This window comes from Littorina saxatilis, linkage group LG14 (assembly GCF_037325665.1).
Source record: "Littorina saxatilis isolate snail1 linkage group LG14, US_GU_Lsax_2.0, whole genome shotgun sequence".
Classification (NCBI taxonomy): Eukaryota; Metazoa; Mollusca; class Gastropoda; order Littorinimorpha; family Littorinidae; genus Littorina; species Littorina saxatilis.
This window is the reverse complement of record NC_090258.1, coordinates 15,279,292-15,295,181: the sequence shown is the minus strand read 5'-3', so window position 1 is coordinate 15,295,181 and position 15,890 is coordinate 15,279,292. Positions and strand designations below refer to the sequence as shown.

Genomic DNA, 15,890 nt, shown 5'->3' with positions numbered 1-15,890 from the left:
TTTCATCACAGTATCTAAAACTTGTTGACTGAATGATATGGAGAGAAGTGAAGATGGAACAGAACACTGGAGGCTTGAGAGTTAAATTGTGCTGACTGAAAACTCCTGATAACTAATAGTCATTTTGAGCTTCAATGCATTGGGACGTCACTTGGATCATACTATTGCCAGTATTGGAGTAAGTATGCACCATTGCAATGTTACCATTGTTGTGTGAAAGTGTGGGTTTTTTTTGGTTTTTTTTTTTGGGGGGGGGGGGGGGTATTTTTTGGGGGGAGTGAGGAGAATGTCTTTTTTACCTGATGAAAACGAGTTGAGCATGCCCCCGAACCCCCCTAGAAAAAAAAGGGATTTCTTCTTTTTTCATCACAAGAGAGTCCCACCCCTGTAAATAAACAATAGCTCTCCTAAGCTGAATCGGATGTACTGTCTTTGGCTTTCAGGAATGGTCACGACTTGAAGAGGAGGACAAAGCACAGCGGTTTGTGCGTCTTCAGCAACTCCTTCAGCGCAGCAACATGTACACAACGTACCTGATTGAGCGCATGAACCGACAGCAAGACGAGGAGGCTAAGCGCAGAGAACGCAAAGCCAAGAAACTGGCACGCATGGAAGAGAAGAAGAAAGAGGAGGAAGCGGAGAAAGCAGCGCTGAAAGAACAGGTTTGTGTTATTGAAATAGGAAGATACACATGCTTGCACACCCGCCCAGTATACACACACAGTCTTAGACATTAACTGTGCTACAAAACTATTACAACTCTTTTCTGAACAACAGCTGAAACATTCTCATTACTTGTTTTATTCCCCAAAAAATGTATACCTGGCAAGGCACCTGACTTAGCTATCTGACTCACTTTTTGTATTGAAAATTTCTTTCCCGTAAGTCATGTGACAGCTGTTGAGTAGGAAAAGTGATCATGGCGGCATGTGGCTAAAAAATGGTCTGGAGATCACTTTGTTTTCTGCGAGCGGTATCCCAAAAGCTCTTCTTTGTGTTTTGCAGACATCCACTTCCACCCCTGAAGGATCACAGATGAAAGAGGATGAAGCGCGTGGTGAGAATGCTTACAATTTCTTTGAGTAAACAAGAACAAGTCGCGTAAGGCGAAAATACAACATTTAGTCAAGCTGTCGAACTCACAGAATGAAACTGAACGCAATGTAATTTTTCAGCAAGACCGTATACTCGTAGCATTGTCAGTCCACTGCTCGTGGCAAAGGCAGTGAAATTGACAAGAAGAGCGGTGTAGTACTTGCGCTGAGAAGGATAGCACGCTTTTCTGTACCTCTCTTCGTTTTAACTTTCTGAGCGTGTTTTTAATCCAAACATATCATATCTATATGTTTTTGGAATCAGGAACCGACAAGGAATAAGATGAAAGTGTTTTTAAATTGATTTCAAAAATTTAATTTTGATCATAATTTTTATATTTTTAATTTTTAGAGCTTGTTTTTAATCCAAATATAACATATTTATATGTTATTGGAATCAGGAAATGACGAAGAATAAGATGAACGTAAATTTGGATCGTTTTAAAAAAATATTTTTTTTTTACAATTTTCAGATTTTTAATGACCAAAGTCATTAATTAATTTTTAAGCCACCAAGCTGAAATGCAATACCGAAGTCCGGCCTTCGTCGAAAATTGCTTGGCCAAAATTTCAATCAATTTAATTGAAAAATGAGGGTGTGACAGTGCCGCCTCAACTTTTACAAAAAGCCGTATATGATGTCATCAAAGGTATTTATTGAAAAAAATAAAAAAACGTCCGGGGAAATCATTCCCAGGAACTCTCATGTCAAATTTCATAAAGATCGGTCCAGTAGTTTGGTCTGAATCGCTCTACACACACACACGCACAGACACACACCACGACCCTCGTCTCGATTCCAAGGAGAAAACGGCTTTTATTTGCTGTTGGATTGAAGCAAACAATGGAAATGTTTGTGTTATTGACTTCTGTTAATTATGATTAGAAAACTGTCATAGCTGTCTCAGAAAATAGTTGGTCAAAGCCAAGAAATAAGAAATGAATTGGATGTTGGGGTAGTAATCCAGGCATTGTTTTTGTTGTTAATATGCAAAAGCTTACCACAGGGAATAACTTGTTGCTTGAACGTAAGTTTTCAGGTTGCAAGTTGTAATTTGCATTAATCATAGATATTTTAAGAAAATAATTCACTTGCTACATAGGCTGCTTTCTTTCTCCTTCAGAGCCTGGCCACAATTTACGTCGCAAACGAACAGCAGCTGAGGCTGATGATGTGGCGACTAAAGCCTCACCAAAGGTAAGCAGGTGGCATCCAATTACGATTTTGTTTCTTTGCATCTTACTTGGAAGTGTGCCAGTCTTTGATGTAATATATGCCTAGTATTCTGCTATTATTTTTGTTAGACTGTCTGGTGCCTTTCTAGATACAATGTTCCTAGACAGATTAATGAGTTTCTTTGCCAGAAATGTCCACAACTATGACAGTGAAAAGAAAAAAAGAAGCTAAAATACTCATTTCTGGCAAATTTTGGTGTGGGTTTATTTTTCTGCGCCCTACAAGGGGGACTGCTCTGTGACCCTGCCAATGGCCACTTAGGTCCCCTGTCCCCAGCCTAACAAGTCTAATCCACTTGCATCAATGCTAGGCCCTGCATTTAAACTAATTTCTGACTACATCAAAGCACGTATTTTTGTCTTTCTCTGACGTAAAATGTCTTGTTCTCCAGGCCCCTGCACCCAAGAAGCGACGTGCTGCCAAAGAGACGAAGAAGGAGGAAGAAGAGACGAAAGACAATGTGGATGAGGTCGATGGTGCAACATTGACTACAGCATCTCCTGTGTCTTTGATTCCCAAGGAGGAAAAGGTGAGGAAAAGACCCCACGACGCAAGTATAGGCTCATACAAACACTTTCAACTCTTCTCGGTGGTCTCTCGTTCTCTGATGTAGATTTTTGCTGGAACATTACTCATAAGCTTGTGCAAATGTGCATAATGAGCATCTCCAGCTTTGTTTAGGATTTGCCATAGGTGGTTTTTTTGGGTATATTTATCAATTTCTGTACTCTCACTGCTGGTTGAATGTATACACATCTACAGTATATATAACCGGCACGGTTGGCCTAGTGGTAAGGCGTCCGCCCCGTGATTGGGAGGTCGTGGGTTCGAACCCCGGCCGGGTCATACCTAATACTTTAAAATTGGCAATCTAGTGGCTGCTCCGCCTGGCGTCTGGCATTATGGGGTTAATGCTAAGACTGGTTGGTCCGGTGTCAGAATAATGTGACTGGGTGAGACATGAAGCCTGTGCTGCGACTTCTGTCTTGTGTGTGGCGCACGTTATATGTCAAAGCAGCACCGCCCTGATATGGCCCTTCGTGGTCGGCTGGGCGTTAAGCAAACAAACAAATAGTATATATGGGGATGCAGTGAAAACCATGTAGCCCTCATCATTGTCAACTGTTGCTCTGATTCCACTTCTCGTAGTTTACCGAAACTACGTGATTTGTGAGATGCGCACACCGCCGGAAACACGCCATTCCCGTACGACTTCCGGCCGCCATAGCAGCTTCTCCAAAATTCGGTCTTACTTTATCAGGTTAATCCTTCCTTTTAGGATCCTTTTTTCCTAACTTGACTGATTTATTCCTTCGGTTAACCATTTGTTTTAACCTGCGGTAAGTGTATTTTCCTTATTTGTTGTCGCAAATGCTTAGAATTTGTTCGAACAATGGACAGCACTGAATCAGTGCCTGAAATCCAAATCCACGCGGATGAAGTGGATCAATTGTTAGACTTGCCTTGTTCAAGTCAAAAGGACAAACATGTGTCAAACGAAAAAGAAGGGAAGAAAAAGAATAAGAAAAAACCTCGGTTAGAGGCAGTGACCATTCCAATCAGCGATTGGAATAACATGAAAAAACAAAACGAACGTATCCTAGCGCTGCTAGGTCAGGGCCAAGGCCAGACCGAAGGCGAATCGCCTGATGATCATGGTTCGAAGTTGACACAAAGACAAAAGCGAAAAGCAGAGTCACAAGAATCTGGAGACGAATCTGATTCGTTCGAAGATTATGATGATCAAATAGAATCGATGATCAGAGTGAACGAAGGTGAAACTTGTGGTCAAACTTGTGGCACTAGTAATTCTGACACTGAAATGGCAGAAATAGAACAAGAGTTCGACAATGCTGAAAAGCTTGCACCAGAAATACCGGAAGGTATCGCGAAGCTGGTTGATGAGACCATGGCAAAAGGTCAAATTTCAGAAGAAAAAATGAAAGAAAAAATGAACAAGTATGCCAGACCTAAAAACTTGAAGGTTGTTGTTCCAAAGGTCAATCCGGAGATATGGTCAATACTTGACCGTGCAACAAGAGGTGCAGATTTGAAACTACAGCAGTATCAGAAAGCGCTGTGTACAGCGACCTATGCACTCACAAACATATGGAAAACCATACTGAAAAGTGAATCACCCGAAATTCGGGGACTCATGAAAGGTGTAGCAGATTCTATTGCACTTGTACAGAAAACAAACCATGATTTGTCAATTGACAGAAGGGGGAAAATTTCAAATGCTCAACTGAACAAAAAGTACAAAAAACTTGGTTCAGCTGAAGTTCCAATCACAGATATGTTGTTTGGCAATGACCTGAAAGCTGCATGTGCAAACATTGATACAACAGCTAGAATGGGCCTGGGTCTCAGTCAGTCAAGTGGAGTAAAAGGTCAAAAGTTTTTTCCACAAAACAACCCCTTTGCAAAAAACGATTGGAATTGGAGGCCAAGAGGTGCAGGAAGAACCTGGACACCAAGAGGCAGAATGAGAGGGAGAGGACCTTACCGTGCACGGGGCAGAATGAACTACCGCGGCAGCGGAAGAACCGAGTGGCAACAAGGCCAGCAGTAGCTCCACTACCTTCTCTGCCAAAATCTGTAAGTAAAGATACAATACCTAACCGCCCTTTTGAAGCAGTAGACTAAAAAAGTTTGTTCAAAAATGGGAAGAAATAACATCAGACCCATTTATTCTTGACATGGTGTGCGGTGCTGATATTCCAATAGATGAGTTTTCTGACTTAAATTCTGAAAATCTTTCTTACTTGAAAAATCAAGTACAAGGAAATCTATGGACAAAAATGGATTCGGAAATTGAAAAACTGTTATCCTTGGGAGTTATTGAAAAATCGGTGCATCAGGAAGATGAAATTATCTCCCCTGTTTTCATGGTCCCAAAACCTGATGGCTCCTACCGTCTCATTTTGAATCTAAAAAAGTTTAATGATTCAGTACAATATGAGCACTTTAAGATGGACAATCTTACGTCAGCAACTCAAATGATGATAAGAGGCTGCTACATGGCTTCAGTGGATCTCAGACATGCATACTACTCTGTACCAATAAAAGCAGATTGCAGGAAATACCTCAAATTCATGTGGAGAAACAAACTTTATCAGTATACCTGCTTCCCAAATGGACTAAGTAACTGCCCTCGTTATTTCACAAAGTTAATGAAACCAGTCTATGCCACACTCAGATCACAGGGATATTTATCCACTTCCTTTATTGATGATAGTTACCTGCAAGGTAATTCTTTTGAAGAGTGTGCAGAGAATGTGTCAAAGACAGTGAAATTACTCGATTCACTGGGATTTATTATCCACACAGAGAAATCAGTCCTCAAACCCTGCAAGAAACTGAGGTACTTGGGGTTTCTTTTAAACTCTGAAGATATGACAGTTACTTTACCCCTGGAAAGAAAGCAAAAAGTTGTGCTCGCATGTTCAGAACTCAAAAGAAAGAAGAGGGTGACCATAAGAGAACTGGCACAAGTTATAGGCCAGTTGGTAGCAACTTTTCCAGCTGTTCAGTGGGGCCCACTGTTTTATAGGAGTTTAGACAGACTGAAATCCACATCGTTAAAATTTTCTGCAGGAAATTTTGAATCTGACAAGCTTGACAGATAAGACAACAGAAGAACTAGACTGGTGGATTGAAAATTTAGATTCCTCTTTTTTCCCCATTGAAAAAACTAATCCTGAAGTTGAAATCCAGACGGATGCTGCAAGTTCAGGTGGTTGGGGAGCTGTTTGTGGTCAAATTAAGACTGGAGGGCGATGGTCCGAAACAGAAATGAATTTGCACATCAATGTTCTAGAAATGATGGCAATTTTGTACGCTTTGAAAAGTTTCAAAGAAATGATCACAGGAAAACATGTAAAAGTCTTGACAGACAACACATGTGCAGTCTCCTATATATCCAATATGGGAGGATCGCGTTCTCCAGATTGCAATAACGTTGCAAAACAAATTTGGATGTGGTGCAAGGAAAATGGTATTTGGATATCAATTTCACATATCCCAGGAATACTGAATACAGAAGCTGACGTTTTGTCAAGACAATTCAATGATCGTACTGAGTGGAAATTGAATCATGATATTTTCTGCAAATTAAAAGATCGTCTGCTGAAGCCAGACATCGATCTATTTGCATCACGATTAAATTTTCAGATGAAACCATTCGTGTCCTGGATACCAGACCCAGAAGCCTTGGCCATTGATGCCTTTATCCAAGATTGGTCAAAATGGTTAATATATGCCTTTCCGCCTTTCAGCTTGCTGCAGAAAGTGCTCAACAAATGGCAGCGCGACAGAGCGGAAGGAATCTTGATTGTTCCAAAGTGACCTACGGCAGTATGGTACCCCCAGATGTTGAAAATGCTGACACAAGAGCCTGTTCTTCTTCCAAAGGGAAAGCTTACCATTCATCTACCACATACGCAAGATGTGCATCCGCTCCACAGGACTCTGCAACTTCTGGCTTGTTGCTTATCAGGAAATCCCTTGAAGCAAGAGGAGTTCAAGGTGAGACTTTCCAAGTTATCTGGGCATCGTGGCGACCTTCAACCAGACAGCAGTATGCCTCCTACCTCAGCAGATGGAGCAAGTTTTGTGTGCAGTGCCAGTGTGATCCCCTTCGTCCGACTATAGATGAGGTGTTACAGTTCTTGACTAAGCTGTATGAAGATGGCTTAGGATACAGTGCTATAAACACTGCAAGGAGTGCACTATCTGCAGTGGTTATTCTACCAGACAATAAAACAGTAGGATGTCACCCTTTAGTAATTCGATTTCTAAAGGGAATCTTTGAACTGCGTACACCACAACCAAGATACAATGAAACTTGGGATGTAGACAAAGTTTTGCAGTTTTTCAGAAACATGGGAGAAAATTCTGAACTTTCATTGAAGGATTTGACTTTAAAATTGTGTTCCTTGTTGTTGTTAATTACTGCCCACAGAGTGCAGACAATTCATTTTATCAGGTTGAGAAATATTTGTTTTCATGATGATGGATGTACAATTTACATAACTGAAAAGTTGAAGCAGTCTAGACCTGGCTTTCATCCAAAACCTTTGCAGTTACCGTTTTATACAGAAGACAAAACTTTGTGTGTGGTGACTTGTCTTCGACAGTACATTAATAGTACTGTAGAATTCAGATGTGAGAGTGATGAGACTGACCAGTTACTTTTGTGTTACCAACAGCCACATGGGCCAGCGGCGAAAGACACCATAGCTAGGTGGCTAAAAACTGTCCTCATACGCGCAGGAATTACAAATTTTGCACCCCACAGCTTTCGGGGCGCATCATCTTCAGCAATGTTCAAGTCGGGTGTTGCTGTTGAAGATATTTTGAAAGTGGCAGGCTGGTCAAATGTATCCACTTTCAAAAAGTTCTATAACAAACCACTGGAAAGTAAAGATAAATCAAACACTATCTTAAACTATTATGCAAAAGTTGGAAAATAAAAAACTTCCAGCTCAGTAATCTAAGTTTGATTACATTCTGATAATTTGCATTGGGAAAGGTTAAAATTCAAGACAAGGGAGCTAACAAATGGAGATCTAGAGACAATTATCTCCCTGTCTCCATGTAAAAGAAAATGCAAATGGTTTTGTGGACAATTGATCCATTGTTTTCAAATGTGTTGCAGTGTTTATTGTTTCTTTGGTTATGAAGAAATTGCAATTCCCATTATGAATGGAAAATAAATGCATCACTTATTTTTGTAATACATGGTTGTTTCAAACAATGTATGTTTGGTGTAAAAGCCAAGACAGGTGTTCACTATTCTCATGTTGTCCTTTGAGAATAAATGTTTGATATTTAACTTTAGTGTGACTTCGATTATTCCTTTGTTTGAATTATAATCTTTAATCAACCAACTTTAAAATCTCACAAATCACGTAGTTTCGGTAAACTACGAGAAGTGGAATTCAAAACATAAACGAGTACTCACCTGAGTCGAAGTTTGTGTAGAATTCCACGATGTAGTTTACAGGAACGGAGGGATATGTGCCCGCCCTTCAGTTTCACCCTCCCCATTAAAGGAAATAAGATAATTTATCAAATGTAAATGCAACTAAAACATTTTTGGTTGCTTAAAGATAAGTCAGATCATCTGATATGGTTATATCAGATGACCTGAGCTGTGAAAAATGGCGTGTTTCCGGCGGTGTGCGCATCTCACATATCCCTCCGTTCCTGTAAACTACATCGTGGAATTCTACACAAACTTCGACTCAGGTGAGTACTCGTTTATGTTTTGAATTTAAGGTCTTTTTCTTTTAACTCATTGTCTCCCAGGTACGGATATATCTGTACCCACTCGTATGACTCTATCTGACCAGGTACAAATATATCCGCTCAGACTGTTAGCTACCCCCCGCGGGTTAGGGGGAAGAATTTACCCGATGCTCCCCAGCATGTCGTAAGAGGCGACTAACGGATTCTCATTTCTGTTTCTCCTTTTACCCTTGTTAAGTGTTTCTTGTATAGAATATAGTCAATGTTTGTAAAGATTTCAGTCAAGCAGTATGTAAGAAATGTTAAGTCTTTTGTACTGGAAACTTGCATTCTCCCAGTAAGGTCATATATTGTACTACGTTGCAAGCCCCTGGAGCAATTTTTTGATTAGTGCTTTTGTGAACAAGAAACAATTAACAAGTGGCTCTATCCCATCCCCCCCCCTTCACCCCCCCCCCCCCCCTTCACCCCCCTTCCCCCGTCGCGATATAACCTTGAACGGTTGAAAACGACGTTAAACACCAAATAAAGAAAGACCGTTAGCTTCAATCGCTTCCTGTAACGTCGATCTAACACCTGCATTCCAGCGTGTTGATACAGTTTCTACACAGTTAATACAATTCTGACACACTATTTCACTGCTGCTGCGATTATGCTATTTGAGCGGCCAGGCAGCTTGGAGCAAGCAGGCCATAAATAGCGCTGGCGGTGACCTCTTTAGTTTCGCGGGGGAAATGCCAGCCGAGCGAGCCTCACAAAGCCCTTGTTCATTGTACTCTGGAAGTGCACAGCGTGTGACAAAATACGTGTTTCTTGGTATGAAATGGACTGGTTTGCGTGACTTGAACGTTGGATTACCGTCATCTTGTGTATATTGTTTCTCGGATATTCAGGCTTTGTGTATGTGCAAACTAGAGTTCCAGTGAGGATTCGGTTTGTTTGATTTTGAAGTAATACTGCTATCGAATCTACCGGCAAGTCGTTCTTTGTTGTATCAAAACGTGCGCATTGTATACCATTTTGTAACCACGCTCAATGTTTATACCAACGACCGACTGTGTTTCTGATGTTGCCGTCAGTAAGTACTTAGTCTAAACTGTGTCATAGAGTGAGAATAAGTTTTTGTGTTTCAGATTAGAGCAGTTTTGTTTCGTTAATCCACGCGCCTAATCAGTGCATGCACCGTTTGGCACAGGCACTCGACTCTAGTGCATTTCATCTGTTCTGTTTTTTGTATTGCTTGTTTTGCGTCCCCCCCCCCCCCCCCCCCTTTTTTTTGTGACGTGTTTATTCCTGACTTAATGTTGTGACTGTAATTGTGCTTATGTTCTTGCCTGTCTGTATCAGTGTATATGGTTTTGATTGTTTATTGTTATCAATTTCTTTCAATTTGTAGTCACTCTATTTATTGATTTAAGGTGTCTCAGTTAAGAATGGCGGCAGTGCAACATACAGAAGATCTCCACATATTTAGGCTAAATGCTATGTGCAGAATTTGTGGCAGAAGATCAAAGGCAGCGAAGGACAAACATCATACCATTAGGCATTGCAAAAACTATGCATCAGGGTTGTTTCAGTTTCACGGTATTCAAGTTTCTGAAGAAGCTAATGGCACCACTTTCTCAAGTACATTGTGTACAACATGCGCTGTTCGTCTCAGCCAACAAAAAAACCCTAACATTCCACCTCAAGGATTCTCAAAAGCAATGCATAGTAACATTGAAAAAACAAAAGTGATGTGGACACAATACAACTCCAAAGTGGAAGTAGCTGACTGTAGTGTGTGTAAAACGTTTGCCGAACAAATGGCCGGTTGTCTTAAAAAAAATAAAAGCCAGTGAAAAAGCTGCTAGTCCGCAAAGAAAAAGCACATGTGTTGACAGTACTGATGTAAAGAGTGTGTTTACACTCACATTTGAACCGTTTAGTTTGAAATTACACCCACTCTATTCCATTACAATGCACGTCATCTTTTTTTTCTTCAGCATCTCAGAGAAATAACAACCCCAACTGTTGTTGTGTTGTTTTGTTTCGTTTTGTCTGTTCTGTTTTGTTTGCGATAATGAAACAAACGTTAAATTGTCGTCGGATCGACGAGTTTTCTTTCCTGTGGTATATATATACAAGTTTGTGAGAACAATACGAGTGAAAAACTGTGTTGAAAAACTTTCAAATCGACTTGTGTGCTGCTATTGGATTACTGACCAACAGTTGCAGGGTCAGGTAGGCTTTTTGTTTTCTTCACATGCAGCTAACAATTTGCATGAACATGTATTGAAAGACCGTTTTTTCTTTCTTTTATATTACAGGCATTAATTGCACTATTTTGAATTATATAAACGCAAAACAAATTTCACATGCGCACCATACGCATGCCTATAATATGTTTTTAAATACGACATTAATTAGTGTTCTTTTTTTGTGGCACATTTAGGATGTTTTGTTTACTGTGTTGTCTTCTGCCGTCTTACATACTGTGCCGTTCCTGTTTCTTTAAATGCAACATGCACATGTTTTTCAGAGTGTAAAGAGTGGCATAATTATATACTTGAGGAGCAAACACTTTTTCTAATTCTCTCATTTACCCTTTCTTCTGTCTTGAAAATTGTGGCATGTTTTGTTTCATACTATTGACATACATGTATTATCCGCCTATGTGTTGTCGGGGTATAATATCATGTGGCACTTCGCGCGGATTTGGGTGAGCGCGCGCGAGCTACGTTTTTTTTTCTCCTGTGGTATATTATATATACAAGTTTGTGAGACTTGTATAGGAGGGCCGTGAGGTAAGCTTTTTTGTTTTATTCACATGCAGCTAACACTGTAACATGAACAGTTTTCTTTCTTATATGTTACTGACATTATCTACACTATTTTGAATTATATACTTATATAAACGCAAAACAAATTTTACATGCGCACCATCAATGACTTCTACTAGTAGTCCTTGGCATAATATGTATGTAAATATACGACTGTATATACTCTACTGTTTGTATATATTTCGTAAAGTGTTGTATATATGTATTATGTACTTGGGGATTACCTTTGTCTTTATCTTTCATTATTTTGTGTTCTTTTATTGTGGCACATTTAGGATGTTTTGTTTACTGCGTTGTTTCAAGGTGTTTCATTAAATGCAGCATGCACATTTTTTTTCAGAGTGCAAAGAGTCGCATAATTATATACTTGGGGGGGGGGGGGGGGGGGGGGGGGGAACACACTTTTTCTAATTCTCTCATGTATCCTTTCTTCTGTCTTGTGAATTGTGGCATGCATTGCAATAAATACAACTAAACACACTAAAAACATCAGTTCCGAAATAGGCAATATCTCTGTGGCCACCACACACTCAGAACGACTGCTATCTCTCTGCTCGACTGCTATCTCTCTGCTCGCGGCATCCAGGTTATCAACACAGCATAACAGAGAGCTGGGGCCACGCACGCTAGCGCTGCAGACAAAGAAGAGTGCAGGTCTGGCCCTATATATTTCAGGCGCCAGTGTGGGCGGAAGGGGTTGGAGGAAGGAAAGGGTAAATAGGCAGGAGGAGAGTGGTACTGCCGGTTATTTTTAGCTGGTGGCAGCCTGGCAGAGAGTACCTCACACGGAACACAGTGCAGAGTGAACTGCTGCAGCCCAGCTGGTCTCGGCTAAAAAAAACCTTTGTCAACATAGGTGGGGTAGGAAGTGTTAATAGACGAAGTTAAGAAATAACTAAACGCTGTCTGGGTTGTGTGGATGAAAGAGTGAATTCCTTTGCAGTTAGTGAGATGGACAATCCACACGTGGTTCAGACACACCCTCTAGCTAGTGACTGGCCTATCACAACCCAGACATACCCTCTAGCTAGTGACTGGCCTATCACAACCCAGACACACCCTCTAGCTAGTGACTGGCCTATCACAACCCAGACACACCCTCTAGCTAGTGACTGGCCTATCACAACCCAGACACACCCTCTAGCTAGTGACTGGCCTATCACAACCCAGACACACCCTCTAGCTAGTGACTGGCCTATCACAACCCAGACACACCCTCTAGCTAGTGACTGGCCTATCACAACCCAGACACACCCTCTAGCTATTGACTGGCCTATCACAACCCAGACACACCCTCTAGCTAGTGACTGGCCTATCACAACTCAGACACACCCTCTAGCTAGTGACTGGCCTATCACAACCCAGACACACCCTCTAGCTAGTGACTGGCCTATCACAACCCAGACACACCCTCTAGCTAGTGACTGGCCTATCACAACCCAGACATACCCTCTAGCTAGTGACTGGCCTATCACAACCCAGACATACCCTCTAGCTAGTGACTGGCCTATCACAACCCAGACACACCCTCTAGCTAGTGACTGGCCTATCACAACCCAGACACACCCTCTAGCTAGTGACTGGCCTATCACAACCCAGACACACCCTCTAGCTAGTGACTGGGGGCCCGGTAGCTCAGTTGGTAGAGCACTGCACTTGTGATCCGAAGGTCGCAGGTTCGAATTCGGTCCGGGACGGACACGGGTCAACTTTATGTGCAGACCCAGAGACGGAAGCCATGTCCCACCCCCGTGTCGCCACATTGGCACGTAAGAGACCTTAGTCATTCTCTATAAGTGCAGGTGGCTGAATACACCGAAACACGCAGACACCTTGGTAGTGCGACTCCGTTGCTGGTATGGGAGGGAACGACCCAAATTTTCCAGCGATGGGACAATAAAGTAATGAAAATGAAATGGAAAAAAAATGGCCTATCACAACCCAGACACACCCTCTAGCTAGTGACTGGCCTATCACAACCAGACACACCCTCTAGCTAGTGACTGGCCTATCACAACCCAGACACACCCTCTAGCTAGTGACTGGCCTATCACAACCCAGACACACCCTCTAGCTAGTGACTGGCCTATCACAACCCAGACATACCCTACCGAGTTATTTCTGGAAATTGTCAATTTTTCAGACATCTGCATAACTAGTAGTATCTGCACAGTTCAGTTAAGTAACTGTTTGTTTGTTTGCTTAACGCCCAGTCCACCACGAAGGGTGATATCAGGGCGGTGCCGCTTTGACATTTAACGTGCGCCACACACAAGACAGAAGTCGCAGCACAGGCTTCATGTCTCACCCTGTCACATTATTCTGACAGCGGACCAACCAGTCCTATCACTAACCCCATAATGCCAGACGCCAGGCGGAGCAGCCACTAGATAGCCTATTTTTAAGTCTTAGGTATGACCCGGCCAGGGTTCGAACCAACGACCTCCGGCCCACTGGGCGGACGCCTTACCACTAGGCCACCGTGTTACGGTAGTTAAGTAACTGTTCAGTGTTTACTAAATCTTGCAATTTTGGGTTTCATGTTGCCCAGTGGGGTTCTAGTATGTAAGTGCGTGTATGGGTTGAATTGACCGTGCGTTTTTGCTGTGGACAGATGATCGTTGAACAAGGAGAACGCCGCACTCCAGATGGCGAAGTGATACCGGAGAACCAGCCACTGATGATGACTGGAGGAGTTCTGCGTCCCTACCAGTTGGAGGGCTTCATGTGGCTCAGGGTGGGTACAACTCTTAGCGTGGATTATAGTTTTGTCTGCAGGGTACAGTATTTTACAGTTTAAGTTTAAGGCCCACTCCGCCTCATGAAAATAGTTCGCTCGCCTCACTGTTTCATCTCTGGTCAGGCCTATACAAGGGATTAGACCATCCCTCCTTTTGGTCACATACTAAACAGCCTAGGTGTGCTCTGTTCGCAGTGGTAATATTTTTAAGAATTAATTTCGTTAAAGGCACTGGTGTTTTGTTCGGAAATCAGTTCATCAAAAAAATCCAACTCGTCACAGCAAACAGTCGGTTGATATTTGGTACTTGGCGCTTATGTTGTGTCTTGTTGCTGTTATTAGGATTACTATATTTTAAGTTATTGAGACATCCCAGTGCACTAAGGGATTTATAGAGCAAATCGAGAAAATTCATTATTGAACGAAGCGCTATGAGTTCAATAATTATTTTTGAGATTTGCTCTATAAATCCCTTAGTGCACTGGGATTGTTTCAATAACGATATTGTCAGTGCCGCCATAAAAAAAAAAGAAGATTCCAAACACACATTTTGCTTCGCGCATTTGAATAGGCATAACTGTGTGGTCAGGTCGTGTACGGTAAGATCTACTTTTGTGTGGGGTGTCTCAAGTGTGTCGTGCTTTCGTCACACGCATTTTAATTTCTGTTGGTAAATTCCAGTGTAGCGTTAAGCTGAACAGTGATGATCTTTCAGAGAGACCTCATTTGAACTCGTAGAAAGGACTGTGCTCTTCGTTATTTGCGATTCGAAACCTCCAGTCGAGCTTCGACGGATTGACTGTGCGGAGTGACTCCCCTTGAATTGACTCCCCCCCCCACCCCCCGAAGGACTTGACGGTTAGCACATTTTCAAAATAAATGTGGCATATTTCTCGTGTTGTATCTTCCCTCATCGGGGAGTCTGATACTAAATATGAACGGTAAGAATGCTCTGAACCCTACACGTATTATATCCCCATCGTTTTTTCGTTCACATTTGCCCAACATGTTAATTTGCTGAGCGGGGTTTATGTCGTCTGCTAGGCTAGGGCAATCGAACCACTGCAGTCTGCACTGAGTCTGCACGCTTGAGGCAGGCTGGTAATAAGTCTTATATATGGTAAGAACGTTCTGAACCCTACACGTTTTCGATTACGATTGTTCTTGCCTTGAAATAATAATTCGGAAACCATTCATTTACTGCACTGATGCAGTCGTATTTCAGTGTAGCCTGCTACGTATGACAGAGTCGATCGAGTCGGTCTTCACTGGTCTAGCTGGTACGTTATCGGAATAACACTTATGTTTTCTGTTAGCCGCTGGGAATTGCATACTAACTCATCATTTGGTAATGTGGATGATAAGCTACATGCCACTAACACGGCATATGAGAATAATCTATGCAAGTCGGCGAAAATGAGATGAAATACAGCGGCTTCTATTTTTAGATCAGTGGCACAGGCACATGCTATCTAAAGCAGGGAATTTATGGTCATTTGCTATTGTGGAGAATATAAGCTACTTGTCATTAATTAATTCTGAGGATGAGAGCACAGTCTCGCTTAGGCAAAGGGCGGAAGAATACGCTCTGTGGAAAAGTTAGCGCACTCTTGGTTTTAGCGCATCGCCATTAGCCAATCAACTGGTTCACATTAGTCATGTGACACCAGTACTTACTGACAATTAAGATTGTAAGGCGCTTAGAACTATTTTAGGATTTGCGCCCTATAAATACCCTAATTATT

General features: G+C 41.9%; 1 protein-coding gene and 1 long non-coding RNA gene across 3 annotated transcripts in view; both read left to right on the top strand.

Annotated features, from left to right (window-relative positions):
* Nucleotides 1-15,890, top strand: part of LOC138947203 (lymphocyte-specific helicase-like) — a 38,633-nt gene that overhangs the window by 8,645 nt on the left and 14,098 nt on the right. For both annotated transcript variants that reach the window (XM_070318637.1, XM_070318636.1), the window contains exons 4-8: nucleotides 444-662; nucleotides 1,006-1,057; nucleotides 2,219-2,292; nucleotides 2,723-2,860; nucleotides 14,020-14,142. In XM_070318637.1, coding sequence (XP_070174738.1) covers nucleotides 444-662; nucleotides 1,006-1,057; nucleotides 2,219-2,292; nucleotides 2,723-2,860; nucleotides 14,020-14,142 — 606 coding nt within the window. The remainder of the gene's footprint in view (nucleotides 1-443; nucleotides 663-1,005; nucleotides 1,058-2,218; nucleotides 2,293-2,722; nucleotides 2,861-14,019; nucleotides 14,143-15,890) is intronic.
* On the top strand, nucleotides 3,472-8,069 carry LOC138947204 (uncharacterized). The gene is made up of 2 exons (XR_011449592.1): nucleotides 3,472-4,929; nucleotides 6,609-8,069. It is a non-coding gene; the product is annotated as an uncharacterized lncRNA (long non-coding RNA).